Source organism: Anarrhichthys ocellatus, unplaced genomic scaffold, assembly GCF_004355925.1.
Source record: "Anarrhichthys ocellatus isolate YVR2014 unplaced genomic scaffold, GSC_Weel_1.0 scaffold30, whole genome shotgun sequence".
Lineage (NCBI taxonomy): Eukaryota > Metazoa > Chordata > Actinopteri > Perciformes > Anarhichadidae > Anarrhichthys > Anarrhichthys ocellatus.
This window is the reverse complement of record NW_022280060.1, coordinates 5,250,706-5,269,736: the sequence shown is the minus strand read 5'-3', so window position 1 is coordinate 5,269,736 and position 19,031 is coordinate 5,250,706. Positions and strand designations below refer to the sequence as shown.

General features: G+C 41.6%; 1 protein-coding gene across 11 annotated transcripts in view; it reads right to left on the bottom strand.

Moving 5' to 3' along the window:
- The window catches only part of tcf3b (transcription factor 3b), a 28,644-nt gene extending 21,654 nt beyond the window's left edge, over positions 1–6,990 (bottom strand). For 4 of the 11 annotated variants that reach the window (XM_031864072.1, XM_031864074.1, XM_031864075.1 and 1 more), the window contains exons 1-3: positions 6,379–6,989; positions 3,204–3,300; positions 1,060–1,132 (exon numbers count right to left, since the gene is read on the bottom strand). In XM_031864072.1, the coding sequence (XP_031719932.1) occupies positions 1,060–1,132; positions 3,204–3,278 (148 nt within the window). In that variant the 5' untranslated portion in view covers positions 3,279–3,300; positions 6,379–6,989. Of the gene's footprint in view, positions 1–1,059; positions 1,133–3,203; positions 3,301–4,099; positions 4,269–6,378 lie in introns of all 11 variants that reach the window. The other 7 variants (XM_031864082.1, XM_031864081.1, XM_031864073.1 and 4 more) reach the window with 6 other exon arrangements.
- Positions 6,991–19,031: the final 12,041 nt, after the last annotated feature.

Here is a 19,031-nt window from a genome sequence, read left to right as displayed (position 1 = left end):
GGGGGGGGGGGGGGGAATTAACTCCTCACTGCTTAGTAATTGCCTGCTGTAATAGAAACAAACAGAATCCTGCCTTCCACAGGCTGATCCCTCTATTCAACGAGCTCTCTCTTCCACTCTGGCCGCTCGCTGCATGCTGGGCCAGTTTAAGAGGCTGCGAGCGAAGGGGTGAGGGACATTGTCTCGGACTCGAGCCATTTCCTGCAGATCAGTGGGGGTAAGAGCCCTGTGCCGTGTTGGGGGAGGAGTGTTTTACACTTCAGGGTGGAGGAGTCGTTTCAAGTCCATAAGCCCCTTTTTTTGCCTTTGTTCCTCAGTGGCCAAATTCTCACTCTGGGGAACACTGGGGAGTGTGACTCGATTTCACACGGCAGTTTGGAAGGGTGACAGAGGAACGAAAGTAACACGACTTACTAATAACATTCAGGAAGAGAGAAAAGCTCACTTAAAGGCTTCAGGTGCTTAAAGGGGGTTAGTTAACTGCAGCTACTTTGCACTTTAAAAAGAAAGACTAGCTGAAGAAACGGGGAAAGAATCAGACAGATGTTAAAATAGAACGTGTGGATATTAAAAAATCTGCAGTATCAATCCTTTATAAAAGATATAGATATCTATATCTTTAACGACTCCATAGTTGAATAAACAAATACAAGCACAACTAATTTCCTACATTTGTTCTTTTGTAGCAAATTGCTCAAATGAAATCTGTCATCAGCGATGTCAATGGATTAAACTGGAGATTGAGTTTTTCAAAATTAATCTTTGTAAAGCTTTGAGCACCACAAATCTAATTTAAAACTTTTGCACCAACGGAGGCAGCGATCTCAAAACTGGGGCAATCAAAACTGAAACCCTCTGCGTGCTCGATACCAAAAGAGCAACGTGAGGAATATCTTTTTCATGATCATTTGAAATATTTGCATTTAATGTGAAAACTAAAAACACACATGCAGCCACAGTCCTGTCAGTTAAAGTCACTCGGGGGGGAAACAAGTACATTTACATCAACGACCGCTGCCAAGACATGCAGCGCAGTGAGTGAGTGCTTTGAAAGCTTACCTGATCCCCCAAACTGACTGCTGGCGAGTGTCATTGTCCTGTTCTTCCCATTGGCTACTGGAGACGCGAACATCTACAAGACAAAAGAGGAAAGATGCCTTAACTAACAAAGGTAAGGATGGCACACTTCACACATCCTATTTCCACTAATAAATGACATCACATACACATGTCGCTCAGTCCTTGTGTGGGTGTGTGGGTGTGTGTGTGTAGGCATTTCAGTTTTAGATGAGTCTAAAGTGAGATATTAACTTTCTTTAAACATGTGATTCCACCATTATTAAGACGACTTCTAGCGTAACACTAAGACATGCTCATGAAAACTGTCAAGTTATACACATGCAAACTGCCACATTCCAGAAATAACTAATCTCTGTATTTTTTTCCCCGCCCCCCAAACAAATATACAGCATTTTGAAATGAAACCTTTCAGGCATATTTTCATATAAAAAGTTGATCCTGCAGTATCAACTTTAAACCCTGTGATGAGGCTGTGGCTTTTGTCACAGAGCCACTGTGGGCTTTACCATGAGGCTATGATGTGGTCTGGATATCTATGTGGCATCTTTCAGTGAGGTGGCCAAACTCTCCTGTACAAACCAAACCCTTTTCTAAAGTAGGACACAAAAACACAATCTGCCACAACCACATCTGATCTCTCTCTCTTCTTTCTCTTTTTAACAGGTTAGGTCTACGTGACCGACTTGGACACCATCTTTGGTTTTATTCGGTCGCAGATATCTCCATTTAGTTTTTTATTCCACATCCAATCTAGCACGCGTTTCTGTGAATAGCCAGCAAATAAAACAAAGAGGAAAATTTGTTTGTACAATTTGACAGTTTCGCACCCAATTATCAATGTTCATATTTAAACGGAACATCTGCTGATACAAATTGGCAGCCGATCAATTTGAGCTTTTCTGACACAAACCGAACTGTCTAATGAGAACCTCCCACAAAGCCCCTTCACGACGAGTGCGTTTCTTTCATGGGGGGAAAAGGTTTCCTATAAATACCGACGATGTGGCAGAGAATAAAAGGACATTAACAAAGCAGCTGACGGAATCGTGCAAGTCAATATAATGAAGCTCCACCAACACAATTCATGCACAACAATGCCTAAATAACAAAAGAAAGGAAAAAGAAAGAAAATGACAAAGAAAAAGCTAGTACTTCAGTATTAATCGACTGCACCCTGTCAGAAAATATCATGGGACATTAAGTCTGCTGACAAATATTCATTAGGAGCATCGGTTTGGAATTACCTGTTGTGTCCCTTATATAGTATTTATCCAGAGCTGGAAATTTAGCCTTACCAGCTATTCGGCTTATTTAAAAAAGGGGGGAAAAAAGTATCACAGCTCCATTGGGCCTGTGAGATGTTTATGTCGCGTAAAGCTCAAGAAAAGGCTTCACAACAACATGAAACACAGGTAAATAAAGGCTGAACAGAATACCTCCATCCTCTTTGTAGATAATGTCTGGAGGATTCCTCTGAAAGCATCTCTGTGAAAATGTCTTCCTAAAAGACTAAAACTATGACAAAAAAAGAAATGCAGAAGCTGTCTGCGCAACCCAATTCATATAGAACAATATTTCCACTTCAAATACTTTTAACAAGACAAACAAGGGTGAAATTATTTCCGCAGTTTCCTGTGGTTGTTCCTGATTCACTATTTACATTTTTTACGGTGGATGCCAGCTCGTTGTAGTGAGGATCCACTTCCTTGTTGCTGTGTCTCTGCATCACCTACATTATTGAATAACCTACATATATTAAAACCTGAATTCATTTTTACCAGTCACCCTGTGGTACAGCAGTGTTTTACTTGCCATGCTTTGATGTAATCAGCACTACCTTTGCATGCCAAGAATGAAGGATGGAAATATCTTGGGCTGACAAAACCTATTGTTAAAAAAAGAAAAAAAAAGTAAAATCCAATTTTGTGTTGCAGATTTTGAGAAATGAATCTCCCCACTGATTCTCCTTGCGCTCCCCTTTCCCCACTTCTGTCATTGAGACCTCCAGCTCTCCCCTGCTCAGACCCAGACCTGTATCGCACTCTCTTTAGCCCTTTTCTCCCAATGCCACCCACCTACCACTGCCACCCAGAACCACCCAGACTGCTCTCCCACTCGCTTACCGCACTGAAATCCAGGAGGTCGTTGAGTTCCTTGTCAGTTCCCACTGCAGCCATTCTTTGCTGCTGTTCGTTCATACCCTTCAGTCTCTAATAAACCCTATGAGAGAAATTTGCAGATACAGGATTTTAATGGCACTAGCAAGCACAAAGAGAATTTACATATATCTCTTAAAAAAACAGAGGGTGATGGTAATGAATGATTCAAACTACTCTCTCTTTGCTTTATCACAACCCTAGAGATGAGTCATATTGGTAAATATGGTAAAGTATCAATGTAGGGCTAAGTCAGCATTTTTCCTGAGAAAAAAAAACAAAGCAACTTTCTTCTTATTGCCAATGCATCAAACTTATATTTTAAAAATATACATCCATACATGAGAGGCAAGGATTTATATATATATATATATATATAAAGTCAACAATCGTCTATTGAGTCTCAGCTGGCCAAAACATACTGCTCAAATTACTACGGACCGATGAGGGAAAACAGACCACATTGGGCAACTTAACGCGCTACACTTTTAGCTGGGGCTACTTTAAAATGCTAGCTTCAGTCAGACACTGCCTTCCCATCAAAGCAGTAGAGGAGACACTGCCATGAAATGATGAATACTTTGCCCCTTAGTCAAATCACTACCACGTAACGGGGGGGAAAGAAAAATCTTTCATTTTACACAACCCTGGCAAATAACACGGCCATATGTCGCTCATCGCTACATAAAAGAGAGTGTAATACATTTACAATTAGACATAATTGAGACTATTGTTAGCCCAAGGAAATAGGGGTAAAAGGCAGCGCTAATGACTGTACGCAAACACGTCATTATCAAATTACCATATGTCAACTCAGAAAGAACCTTGTCAAATGACACAGTGAGCGTGAATACTGGATTTACCCTGTGTTTCGCATTCCAACGCGAGCCCGAGGCCGCTCTCTGATGCCGAGCGGCGGATCTGCAAGCCTTACGGGGGAACTATAGTGGTAAGGGGAGCGAGTGGAGGAAGAGAGGCACTCGGACACCAACAGGTGGTGTGCTTTTACAGCCTCTTTTGTAATACACTAACCTAAATTGATGTAAAAAAAAAAACAAACAGAAAAAGGGATGGATTTTATAGAGGAAATGCAAGTTGTAAAATGTAAACAAAAGGGGAGCTCAGATTATTAAAATGTATGTCAGGGAAATAAAAATGTATAAACTAGGAACCACTTCAAAGCAAGAGAAACAAAAGCATTACAATGTCATAAATAATGTTCTGCATGTATGAAAATAACCCAAGAAACAAACAGTGCAGTCCAAGTCTAGTGAACTCAGGCAAGCACAACTAATGTAACCTTGAGACAAGGGAAGGAAGTGAACACACACACACACACACACACACACACACACACACACACACACACACACACACACACACACACACCAAGTGTAAATAGGCTAAGAACATGGCTGTCATTGCTTTTCCAAACTTTTGGATAAGATGGCCAAATCTAAGACAAAATGGGTCACACACACACACACACACACAGCACTAAAATAAACTTAACATTTGCAGACATTATTTGACCACTGGGTTAAAAAAAAAAAAAAAAAAAAGGAGTAGAGCACACAGAGGGGCTTAATGTAACAAAATGGCATCTTCAGCTACTGCTGGATCAATATTTGAAGCGAGCAGATTAGGGGTCTTTGTCACCCCACACAAGGCAGAGAAGGCAGGTCATTCTCCATGAACGAGCATGCACCTCCAGTGGAGACAACCACTGAGCCAAACAGATGCCAAAAAAAAAAAACACACTAAAATGTTTCATTTAAATTCTGAACACGACTTACATGCACGTGCCTACCTCCGATTATATTCTATGGCTTTCAAATCTAATTATAATAAGGCTCCTACCTGTCACACAAACATGTAATAACATATTGACTTCTAGATATTTCTAATTTGAAAGCACATTTTTTTGCCCGCGTGGATTGTACTTGTTTTGGGTGTTATTACCCCGGTCATATGTAATAAATAAAATAAAATAAAAATAAAAGCAAAGTAAGTAAATATAACAAGTGTTTATGGCAATGCTATGACTTTGGGAACAACCAGAGAAGCATATTCAACAGTTGATTCAAATCCTGTCCAAAAAGAACCCCCCCCCGATGTGAATGTCTCGTGCCAGAAACACATTATTATAAATTATAATAACCCACTTTTGGGTCAAATAGTTTATAACAATGACAGTAAACATCACCACAGGATGCAGGCTGTACCTTATTTGATCATCTAGGCCACATTCAGGGCCGAGCTGACAACTAACCCATTCACCATTTATCCTGAAGCGTGTTGACATCCTGAAGACTAACAAACACCCCATAATCTACAGTAGCGGCCTCGTGGAGAAAACAAATTATGTATAATATATATATAGAGATATGTATAAATAAACAAGTGCAACAGTCGTGACCCTGGAGAAGGAGAGCTCCAAAACTTGCATGCAACAAAATAGTGAGCCCTCTCTCTCTCATATTAGGGTTCAAGTCGTTGCAATAGGAGGGGAGTTGAGTGTGTGTGGGGGGGTGGGGGGGAGCATGAGGAATTTCCTGCCAAATGTGCAATAAAATAAAAGTCTAGCTGGTGGCCAGACGCTTCCATAAAGGAATGTTTAAAGGGCTACCAAAAGGGGGTTTAATGGAAAGTTTGTGTCTGGCTTAGTGTGGAAAATACACGTTTAGGCCTCCACAACATAAAGTTCAGCCCCACCCCCCCCCCCAAAAAAAATGCTCAGCAACATTATACACATTTTCATTATTTCCACATTCTGGCTACAGCTCGTGGCGGAGACACGCGATTTACAAAACAAACACAATGAGGCTTGTTCTGCAGGACTAACACTTTACGTTAGTGGGGTCTTTTATTGCAGAACAAAGGAGTAATTTCCTCCTCTACCGTGGTCGATGCGGAGACCATCACACACACTTGGCTCGCCACCTCAAACCCAGACAAAAAAAAAAAAAAAAAAAAAAAAAAAAAAAAAACTCCCCCCCCCCCCCCTCTCCGTTTTAACCAACACATTCCCAAAAAAACTTTTCAAAAAATTGCAGGCGTCAAAATAGGTTGTCAGTGAAACCCGTCGAATTCATGCAACTTTCCCCCGAAACGTGAAGTGAAAGAATGTGTTTTGTTTTACCTCTCCTCTCCAAGTGTCTGATATCCAACAGTAAAAAGAAAAGCGGAGACTCGCGAGGGGAAAAACATAAAACTTCAAGAGAATTTCGACCTCAGTGCATGAAACGCATTGGAGCAGCGTAGATGTCTTCCTTTTGTCCCGGTAAAAACCTGCTTTTCACGCTGCGCCCACGTGTTTGCTTCAACGTTACAAGTCTTGAGTGCAAACAAATCTATTATAGTAACTAATCTCGCGTCTTCCTTTTTTTCCCCCTGTTGTTACAACTGAGATGATTTCATTCTTCTCGTAGACATCTTCACCACCTCCGTCCACATTGTCAGACGCAACAACGTATCCCTCCGCACAAAAAAAGTGAGGGCCTCAATGCCAGCGGTGTCCGATTTCAAACGCCTTTGAGAGACGGGGTATTTTCACGGAGGAAAAAATACAGCTTTGGCGTCTTCCGGTGGCCAAAACGACGGTAATGTCTAATGCCGACGCTCGGTTTTGTGTTCTGTATCTGCAATTCCTCAAAATGCGAGAGCGCTACGAGCACTAGGTCGTCCAGCGGAAGGCTATCGTAAGAAAGTTACCTGCGATTACACAGCAGCAGCTTGGCGAGATGGCACGATAAATGCGAAAGAGCGCAGCCAATGGGGAAGCGTGTGCGCTTGATTGACAGCAGTGGCAGCCATCGAACGTCCAGAAATCCAAGTTGAGCCCGCCTTCTTCTTGACGCTCACTTTCCCTGTGTGCTCAGGGAAGCTGGCTGAGGGGGGGGGGGCGCCAACATGCCCGCTGACATCATTTTATTACTTTGGTTGCTGTGTCCTCTTTCCCTTTTTTTTTAACAAAACAAAAAACTATATTTTCAACCCACGGCTTTAAATTATTTAGATTTACTGATTTACATTACAAGAACAAAGGCAACTATAAACTAAATTACTATTTTAATTGTTACTGTATTTTTTGTCTCAACATTTAAATGACACTATATTTAAAACACGTTTTTCTTTATATCATATGACATAAGCTGATTTATATGTATATATGTATATTTTATGAATATATCATGATTTTACAATACAGCTTATGGATTAATATGAAGGAGAACTATTCAGACTTACGTGCACATATTTGTATATGTTCAAATTAACATCCAATTATTATCTGGATCCAAAATAATATTTCATCCATCTGAATATACTTTAAAATGATCAACTGCTGTCATAAACATAATTTCCACTAGGACTATTTTCATCACTGATTAATATCTTTTTTTTTTTATTTCAATTAATCAGTTAATTGTTTATATATAGTTTACCAGAGACCAAGGGGATTTCTTTCACATTGCTTGTTTTAACAGTCAACAGACCAAACCCTCAAAATATTCAGTTAACTATCAAATATGACGAACAAAAGCATAAAATCCTCACAATTAAGAAGCAAGAACAATAAATGATTTGGCATGTTTGCTTGAAAACTGACTGAAACAATTCAAAGGTTATTCAAGTTGCTAATTTTCTATCTGTCGATTAATACACTAATTGTTTCTGCTCTACTTTCTAAGCCAGTCTTTTTGTGAATGAGCTGTTAAACATAAGACCAACACAGCCTTGGTAACTGCCTGCTCCAGAGCTGAGTGGAGGGGAGGGGAGGGAGAGCACAGAGTATAGGATCACAGAGTAGGGGGGGTGGGGGGTAATAGTTCAGAGAAAACAGTTCAAACAGCAAAGGCAACGCAAATGTGTCTATAATGTTAAGAATGCTGCTTTTACAACATAACAATACCAAAAGATACATATCTAAAACGAACTGCCGCTCAGTCACCATGATGAGAAAGAACTATGGAAAAGGTTTGGACCCTAATGTGTTTCCTACCTTTATTTAACACACACACACACACACACACACACACACACACACACACACACACACATCCCTCACACAGAAACACACTTTTTTTTTTTAAGTGTCTAGCTGTCCAGCTGTTGTTTCTAACCGGAGGGCAAACCTTGTCAAAGCAGAGGGAAGTTAAGATGACCCTGCTTTGTTTCTGGTCTTCAACCTCCAACATTATACTGTTGTATATATGAATTAGCAAAACAGAAAACAAAAAAACACAGAAAACTTCAGAAACAGACAGATTTCTTAGCACACGGCTGTCACTATATGGACCACTACAAAGGCCCACGGTGACTCACGTATCGTTTGAGTCACTATGTGAGCAGGATGCCAATGTCCTGGGTGTGAGCTGTCATTTAAAAAAAAATAAGACATGGCACATGCAAATTGTACATAGCTGCCCAGTGCTATCATACACCCTAATCCCTCAAACTGTCTATTTGCACAGAGGTCACCACTGGGGAGGGGGATTTGCTGTCAATAGGACATATAGGTAAATAATCCATCGGGTGTCCCCTGAGTGAAGGAAAAGCCTCGGCACAGAACATTAATTAGTCTCATGGACCGTCTTAGGAATGTAATGGGGTTACTGCTCGGAAACAAACGCACATATGGACCATAAATACCTTCACAAACATACCATGCATACATTCACGTTTGGTCTCACACACACACACACACACACACAGGTATTCACACACACTCAGAAAAAAGAAAAATCAAAAGACAGCCGCAGCATCAGAAAATAATCACAGCTATCAAAGAAAGAGCATCTTGAGTTATTTATCTAACACCTATTTGGAATCCTTTCATTGAGGAATGTATTAATCAAAAGATTAGATTCGAACAGATGGAAACATCTGTTTGGGGAAATGAATTTTTAGTGGAGGCAGAGAAAATCTCTCATATTCTCGCTTTTTTTTCCAGTAGACGTTAGGCCTTGAGTAAGAATAGTGCTGTTGTCAGTATTAGCAATGAGGCTTGTAAGCCCTCCAAGTAGTTTGTAGTAACAGCTGGGTCTGACATGGAGAGCATGTACAAGGGCAGCCAGGCTGAAGAGAGGGAGGGGGCTGTAGAAAAATAATAAAAAAAACATATATATATATAGTGAGGATCTTCCCCTTAATGAACACTGAGTGCATCGGTGACACGAGGTTAAACAGAAATCCGTTGGATAACAAGGAGCTGAAGACAAAAGAAATATGTTTCAAAGCATTATCCTCTCTTAAACTATATTGACATCAAATTTCTTCTTTTTTTTTTACAAGTGAATTAGGGTGGTACCACTTTGGAGCCAAGGGCAATAGCTTGTTTAATATGATATTCCTGATATTGAGCAATGCAATTCTATTCAGCTGTTACAAAATAATAGCGCAGCCTGGACTATATGAACAGGACGATGTTGCTGTCCACTATTTCGTTTGTTTCACAATTAACACAGGCATAAAAAAAAATCAGATAATGACCTCTAAAAGCTCAATTTTTATGCTAAAATCCTGTTTCATTATCCACAGTGACAATGGGTAATCTACCGCATGGCAACCTAAAAGCTTACAGCATCATTACACAGGAAGGACCAAAGAAAAAAACACAAACATGTCATCTGTAATCTCAAAATATATTCACAGTACAATGGACAGTTAAAGGCAGAATGGGGAGGGATGCTGTCCCACATGCCCTCAATGATTCCTTCCAGCCATTCCCAGCCTCATATGTGTAATTAACAACAGATGCACATGGAAAATTAGCATATGTTTGGCACATTGGTGCTAAGCGGTCATATATTTGTGCATATTAATGACCTATCTATGTGCACATATTTTGAATTACATAAATTCATAAAAGGAATAATAATGTGTAGTTAATCCTCTTTGGATTTTTTTTTTTATCAATAATGCTTTGTGGAGAACAAATAGAGGGCAATCCTGCATCATAGTGAAGATGTCACCTAAGATTCTCGCTGCTTTATTATCCAATCAAAACACAATGGTTTTTTTCGACCACGCTCTCAAAGCTGGGTTCATTTCTAGCTACCTGCGTCAACACTCTCACGTGTTATCCACCTTTAACCCTCATTGCCATCCTGCCCAGCTCATATAGGAAGCCAGTCATGCAAGCCAAACCACATCACCAGGTTATATCACACACAGACACACACAGACACGATGATAAACATACAGCATAGGCAGCAGCACCACACATAACGCACACAGAGCTCGGTGGCGAGGCAAGCTGCTCACCTCGTTCCACACTGAGCCCCTCACAGCCTGTAATAGTAGAGGCTTAGGTTTGGGTGGGGGAAGGGCAGAGGTGCACAGGTTTCTGATCAGACAAGAAAACTAGGCCAAGACCAACAATCCCTCTCCCTGAACAGCCTCCTATATGCTACAACTTTGTTTCAGGGCTGTGACAATCACGAGTGAGATTGTCATTAATGGCGAAGCAACAGAGTCGTTTTTTTTGAGCCACAACACGTGTATTTAGAGGCATAACAGCTTCTCATAGCCGGGCTATGATTCATGCTTCCTTGCCCCTTTGGAAGCTGTCCTCCAATAAGAGTTAGAGGCTGGGGGTAGGAGCGGATAGATTGATAGTGTTGGCTGAGTGCCCATGCTCCGAGTCTATCTGTGCTGAAGGGGAGGAGACAGGGGGAATCTATCTGTTGTGCTCTCTGTGCTCATGATAAACTGACTCCCGTCAAGCTTCTTCCCCCCATTACAGCTCGCCTGGCAGAAAACACCCAAACTTCCACTGACTTCCAGCATGTTAAACAACAAAAACAAAATGTGTGGAGTGAGTGATTTGAGCAGGGCAGCGGCCCACAAGGTTATGTTTCCCCCCTTTCAGCTACAGTTGGATAACACGAGCGAAGCGGTTGTTTTGGAACAAGTGAGGACAGCATTATCTTCTGGAATTGGAACAAGTATTCAAAACAGCCAAACTCAAAAGGGACACAATGAACCCAGATCTCACTTCATCACTAATGGGACCACCGCCAGCAGAACATGCAATGTGTCTCTCTCCCTTATCCTGAAACCGTAAATTGGGAAAGAAAATGAGTTTGAGGGATTGTTCATGACATTAATCCTCCCAAACACTACAGTTCTAGGCTGGATCCAATACAGACGGAGAAACACCACACAAACCAACAATCTATTTACTAAAGGAAAAATTGAATCAACAATCCTTTTGACTTCTGTCTGTTCTCATTTGACAATGGCTCCCCCCTTGGATGCCGCCTTCCTCTGTTCTCTCTGGTGATTTTATGGGACCCCTCCCTGCCATCTTGGATTCCCATTACTGTGCATTTGTATGGTTGCCCCTTGTTCTGCCACCCACACTCCAGGTAACAGCGGACAGAACACCAGCTTCCTGTTTACAAAGCCGGTCAATTGAGAGCCCCACCGCCAGACTGTACAGCTGAGGGAGAGAGCAGATAGGAGACTGTGGGGATGGTTAAGTTTGAGTTTGTTTTTTTTGTTGGTGTTGAGAGATGAAGAATGGGAAGCTAAGGGAGGAACAGAGAGACAGAAAGTGGCACAATCAGACAGAGAAAGTGCAAAGTAGAGAGAAGCATTCCTGCCTGAGCCCAAAAAAAAATATCTCTACCCCAATCTGAAAATAATACAGTAGTCATATATCGAGGGGGACATGTGCGAAAAGTCACATGATAACAATCGGATCAGAAGCTGAATTGACTCTAAATCAATTGAAGTAGGCATGTCAGTGCTGCCCAGGACAGGAGGGGGAAGAGAGGGAGTGAAAGGGAGTGAAAGGGAGATAGATGTGAGCCTGTGTGGGGGAGGGAAGCAGAGATTGTTGGTGTCGTGGGAGCACTGCAACAACAATAACAGCAGTGTATGTGTGTGTGTCTGTGTGTGAGTGACAGAGTGAATGAGTTAGAGTGGAAGTGGGGATGTGTTATGGCTCACAAAAGTGATGAAATGACATCTCCTTTACTTCGGCACACAGCTGCTATTGCAGCAAATAACACACAGTTGAGATATCTGACCTTCTATTTTCTTTGGTAGCCGCCGGTCAGAAGTGTCTGCCCGCCTGTCATGTTCACCTCTAATTAGCTATATCCACACAATGACTCCACTGTGTCCATTACAAACAGAGCCCTGCCCACCGATGCTCATGTCACCAATATGATCTGCATTGGAAAACGTGACTTCTTATTTTCATTACTGAGAAAGAAAATACAACAAATACATCTCCAAACTTGATTTAAATGTGTTTTGAAGGCTGTTCATTATACATTTATATCCCCCAAAATACTCCCAGCCTGTATGCATATCATGTACGAGCTAGTGATTTAGATTACAGCTTGCAGGTAAAAACAAATCCGATATGAAAACTTATGGATATGACAAATTTCGGGTGGAGGCTTCTCTTTTTCGTTGTTTTCTCTTTTTCTTTCATCTCTTTTTCTCCTCCCCTCCCCCCTTTCTTTGCAGATTAGAATTCATTAGCAATCAAAGAGCCTCCAGAGAGCTCCAGCTCTTAATTACCTACTCATTTGCATTTTTGCATATTAATGACTGCAGGGTTTTGGTAGGGTTTTTGCCGCAGTGGTTTAAAGGCACCTCAGTCCTCTGTTCTCCGGGGAGGAGGGGAGATGGCCAGAGGCAAAGCTCCAAGCCTGTCCAATCCCCCCTCTATCCTTCCTGATGGGAGCTGGACAGGACAAGACGGGGGGGGGTTGGCCGGGGGCGTGTGGGACTGGTGGGGTGCGGTGGTGGGGGGGGGACGACAGGGGTTAAAGGTCAATGTCCCTGATCAACATAAGAAAGAACACATGTCTCCAGTGCTGCCTAATTATTGTCATATTGAGCAGTTTAAACACCTGATCTGAACAAAATATACCCTCAGAGAAACTGGAAATCTATACTGCAGAGATTGCTCACGTGGGTTTTTATTGAGGACGGCAGCTAGTTTGGATGAAACTCATGTCCCACAGTGTGCAGAGGCAGGGGCATTTTATATCCCTGGAGAAAGGTGTGTACCGGTGAAAATGAGGCTAGTGTGTGTGTGTGTGTGTGTATGTGTCGCTGTTTTCCTTTACATTACAGCCTGTCTCTTAAGTGTTCATTGTGAGGACAGTGAGGAGGCTCATTTACTGTGAGCCTTAATGACGATGGCATGCATGCACATGTGCACAAGCAAGTAGGATTATAAAGCCACACCTTTGCGCAGAAGCATATAGACAAACATGTCAACAGAAACATTTGCAGGCACACGGGTACACACACACGCTCGCACATTCACATGCACACAATTGGGGGAATAATACCACTAGAGACGCCAGACAACAGCTCCCAGGCATCTCCCAGCCCCTGAAGTGCTGCTGTTCTTCTTATCCAATATGTTTTGACTGCAACAGTGATGTCTGAACATGGAAAATAACACCATATCCCACTGTGTTTTCAGATACCTTATAAACATAACAATTAATGACTTGGAGCCCCGAGACATCTGGCCAACAGGTTCAGCGCGACAGAATAAAACATCTCATACTCATATATATATATATATATGTACATATATTACTCGGTGTGGATTTGGATCATATTAGATGTAAAAAAAAAAAGGGTGTTTATTTGAAGAAAAATGCAAACTACGTATTAACTATCATTTTTCATACAAGTAAGGAAAATGTGAGAATGTCAAATTTAAGATGGAACATATGTAAATGCAGTGATTTTAACATACAAGACACATACGTGTCTCATGGTGCGTCCCAGGAAACATACTGCTTACAGAGTGGGCTTAAGTCGACTTAAGTGCTATTAGTGGAGCATTATAAAATGTGTGTGTGAGAGTGTGTGTGTGTAGCCAGGGCCTGAGGACTGCAGCAATGTGTGGGCTGTCGGGGTGGGGTTAATGAGCTGTTCTGTGACCTCTGTCACCCCACAGGACTGCCTCAGGGAGACAGGCCGAGACAAACAGGAAGACAGGGTGACAACAAGCCCATGGTTGCGGTCTGCCGCTGGACTTCTGGGACGAATCAGATTTCTAACACTATAGTGGCCTAACCTCGATAAATATGTCCTCAAACAAGACCTCAGCCTCTATTTGTAAAACATCCTGTGGAACCAAACCGGTTAACTACAGTAATTCTTATGCAAGTCAGGCCAAAACACACCGTGTCTGCAGCAGATATGGATGCGTTATTTGTAATGTACAAGGCCGGACGCAGGTCCACGTTTACGCATCGGACGAAATGTGGACACGAACTTAATCGGTGCTGTCATGGTCAGCAAAGACGGCGAGTGATCGAGCTAAAGAAAGAATGCAAAAGAGAGCGAGAGACACAACAGTGATGTGTCCACTGTGAGGATCGCTGCATACTCAAACGATAACAGTGATAATACTGCCACCTTCTGGTGGGTGTAGAGAACCGACTCGTCCTAAGGTTGCATTATGTACAGTAGATCACAAGAGAACAATATAACATAAACACATGTCAATATAATGTAATCCCATGCAGCAGTCCTGCTTTTATATAAAGGACTACACACCTGTTGACTGTTATTGTAACTCCACAAATTAGAAAGTGATTAAATATGTTGACAGGGTAAGGTAACGTAACATGGTACAATACGGTGTACTAACCGTACATCCTTATTCACTGCCTACCGGAACCAAAGACTATTGTTTTTGTTATTGTAACAAATTAATTATTTTGTTTGATGAGTTAGAATAAGCGACACACACATACTTTTTTGCAACCATTGTTTTTAATAGAAAGTTTTTATATTCTTTAAACCAGACAACCAGATGCCAGACATTTTTGGATATATTAAAAAAAAAAAAAAGAAAAAAAGAACAGAACAAAAAAAAAAAAAATGACACAAAATGAAATTATATGGTTTAGACTGTGTGGATTTAGTGGTCTCATATACAATAGAATTTATTTTCATCGCCAAAAAGTGCAAATTCTCCAAAAAACAAGTCCCCTATACCCCCCCCCCCCCCTGCAGCTTCCAACAGATACGGACCGACAGACTGCTACGCGAAGAAAAACACCTTTGAGAAGAGAAAGGGGTTATTTAAAAAGTACGCTGAATCACATGGGGGAGAAAACGGCTGCTGCACTCTGCGGGTTAACACGTTCGATGGCGTTGCACTTTCTGGCCACGCTCCATTCAATTAGCGAGGCCACAGCAGGTGGTCCTCCTTTGGGAAACACTTGTTGTGATGCACAGAGTAGAGGCCGTCAGATGTGCAACCAGGAAGAAAGTTTTAACGCACAGAGGGAAGTGGAGTGACGTTTTTTTCTGCCTGACGTGATTGTGTGCATTTACATTAATGTCCAGGTTTGAGAACAGATTCTGACATTTTTAAATGTACATCAGAAAGAAAAAAAAAACTCTGCAAAGGATTATCATAATAATCACAGTTACAAATCAATCTATTATAAATACTAGCCTCTTGCTTTCTCTCCTAAGTCAAACCATTTAGTATGGATTTACCGAATGTTTATCATTATCATTATCATTATTCTTTTCATTCTAGTGTGATAATCTTGATTTGACAAAGATATTAAGGCCCAAAAAAGAAATTCTGTACTGATTTGCAAAAGTGCATGATGGTCGTTTGGCCATTTCATCTGTCTTTCATAATCATTAAAGCTCTACATGGATACCAGATCCAGCCTTTAACTACAAACAGGGCGTTATTGCAGACAAACAAAAAAACAGATTCTGCAGTGGATACAACACTGCGTGTTTAACATTCAGCACAGCGAGCCTTCTCAGAAAGCTTTGCAACTGTTATACAGGTTTCTTTTTCAAGAAAAGAAGTCTCCCAAAATGAGATCAAATGACCTTTCTCCCAACAAGATCTGAGACAGTAAGCAGAGAGCAAGTAAAGGGAGGTCTGTCCAGTGCCCCCCCCCCACCACCACCTTTGTGTGACTATGCAACAAGCTGCATATAACGGGTATGGTGGCAATATAACAGAGATGTGTTTATGTCCAGATGAGGTGGAACCTTCAAGTTCATCAAATTGTTTTGTTGTTTTTGTATTTAAATAAATGATCTGCTGCACTGAGAAAACAAATAGAAACATCAACAGGAACAACAAAAATAATAACAATAGTGACAATCATAAAATAAAAGCACACAATATTCAGGATGGCCTTTTGCAAAAGTGCTTTTGTTACAATCGCAGAAGCTGAAAAAAAACAAAACAAAAAAAAAAACAATAATAATTAATTAATAAAAAAAATTGGATAGCGGTCCGCCGGGGGGGGGGGGGGCCTTTTAAACCGTCTGTCTACATGTCTGTCTGTCACACAGTGGAGGGTTAGCCAGGCTCGACGGGCTGACTTAAAACAGCCAACTGCAAAAAGTTGACCATTTCCTCCGGCCGTCTGCATCCTTTACACCGTGCCAACAACTCCAAAGTGGGAATCACAGTATGAAGTTATGGAATGTATCCTAAATTAGTTTAGGTGACTGAAAACTGACAGCCGTGTCTCCCTCCGCACATCAACCGATTCCCTCTCCCTCCTGTTCTCTCCTGCCGACTCCCCTGCTGAGGGTGTGTGATCTTTGATCAAAGGCCAAAGATGTAGACTCTGAGTCCGGAGAGAGGGAGAGCAATGGGAGAAGAGAGTAAGAGAACATACACCCCCCCCCCAACCCCATCTCCTTTCAAAAATGTTACAGTCTGACTAATAAGACTGAATCTCCAGTGGCTTCCTTCCCTCCAACAAACAATTCACTGGATCAATATCAGATGGTGAAATAGGCCGGTCGCAGCCACTTTACAACGAGGGAACTGTTCCTGCTTTCATCTTTCTGGGAGCTATTATGTTAAATATTGGTACGAGCGAGAAAGGCGAATACGGAGAAGTAACTTGGTGGCTGATATACCACAAACCTAGCAGACATTGAAACCCAATGCATAGCAGTGTATTTTCCACCTGAGTAGTACTTACATTGAGACAAAAGAGGTCAAAATCTGTGGCGACCTCCTTTGTATTACAATTCTTATCATATTGTGGCCATGCAATTCCTACCAGCTTAGAGGACCAGCGCTGAACCGTGGCTCAGTGAAGAGTCACCTGGATCAGCTGGGCTTTCTATCCCTGAAAAACAACATCCAGCTTTCCCCTACCACCCGTATTTAATCCTCCTCCCTGCATTGCCAACCTTTTGCCTCCCCAGAGACTGAGAGAGACTCCAAGTGCAAACTGTCCCCACTTGGCTGAGAGCAGCCAATAGACAGCAGCCTGCCTCTCTGAAGGACCCAGGGCTGTCTGTGTAAGTGCCAGAGCCACGCTGCGCATACTGCCGTACTGCATATGCTGCGCTCAGCTTGCTGTGCATCAAGAGCCTGATGGAAAACGCACAAAAAAAAAGAAGAAGAAATTCAGGTGTGCAGGAAAATGAGGAAGCAAAGCAAATAGTCTGCTGCCACCAATCTGCGTATTAACAGTCACCCCGTCCTGCTTCGCTTGATTATTTACAGTTACAATTGTTATCATAGTTGTTGGTCGTCTTTGTTTTATGGCCTTCTCAGATAGATTCACCAAAGCTCTTTGATAACAGCATAGGAAAGGAAAACAAAACAAAACATATCAAGGTCAATCTGGAAAACTCTTGCAATGAAGTTGTGAGACCGTCTCCGTGTAGCCTGGGTCAGAGTAACCTTGGTCTGGGGCTGAGGCTGGGGACACACCAGTGGATCCAGAGAGAGACAAAAGCTCTGAAGTAGTGGCTCGTACAGACACATTATCATAAATTCATTCAAGTAAAGCTTAAACCGCTAAATTATCCTTTTATTTTAGTACCAAGCCAATCAGCTTTTACAATTAATTTTTAAAATATGGAAAGAAAAGTGTTCATGGTGAAATAAATAAATAAAGAGAAGTGAGCTTTGTCAGTTCCTGCCCACGTAAGGCACACTGTGGCCCTTGATGTTTGTGTTGTCCACCTGGTGGGAGTGAGCCTCAGCCCCACACTGCACAATACAAGTGTCTGGAAACATTAAAACAAAAAAGAAATAAAAAGAAGCTTAGTGCTGCTCAGACAAGGCCACAGAGTCCCAGTCTGCTTCAACTAGAGAACATTTAAATTCAATTAAACCTTTTCAGAAAGTAAACTGAATCCATCCAGCTCGGCAAATGATGAAAATAACAGTGTTCAACAATACCAACAGTTTTCATTATCATTTCATATCATCATTCATCAGTTGACTTAATAGGAGACAAACGTTGACAAAATCCCATCATCATCTAGAATTTCAATAACTGGATTTAATATCTCTGGCACCTGCACACAGACGCACCTCGGCCATCGAACGAGGACAAAATCTAAATGTTTCAACAGGTTTCGGAGGCTTTGCTACGTTCCAAGTGCCTAAATGTTGTATATTTGGAATATTTCTTTACAAGAAGAGCAAATACAATTTGCAGTTATCACACCATTGTCCATCAAAAGATCTCTTTTCAAGAGCCTTCAGACTTAATAAAACTCTATTAATCCAACGTGAGATTGGTAGCTTAAAATGTCCAATGACTTTAACGCAAGCCATTTCTTCTCCTTTGGTATTTGTTGTTGTTGGACGTCTGTATATTTCTTGATATACTGTACATGATTATATCTATGGAGGGGTTGGATGGACTCTTTTAGAGACCGTTGAGTATTAACCACACTGCTCTGTGCTCATGGAAACTCGCAGGCCTTTCTGAGGTCTCCTGCCATTCTCCCATAAGCAGGACAAGGACATTAAACATTAGTGCAAACTTTTGCTCT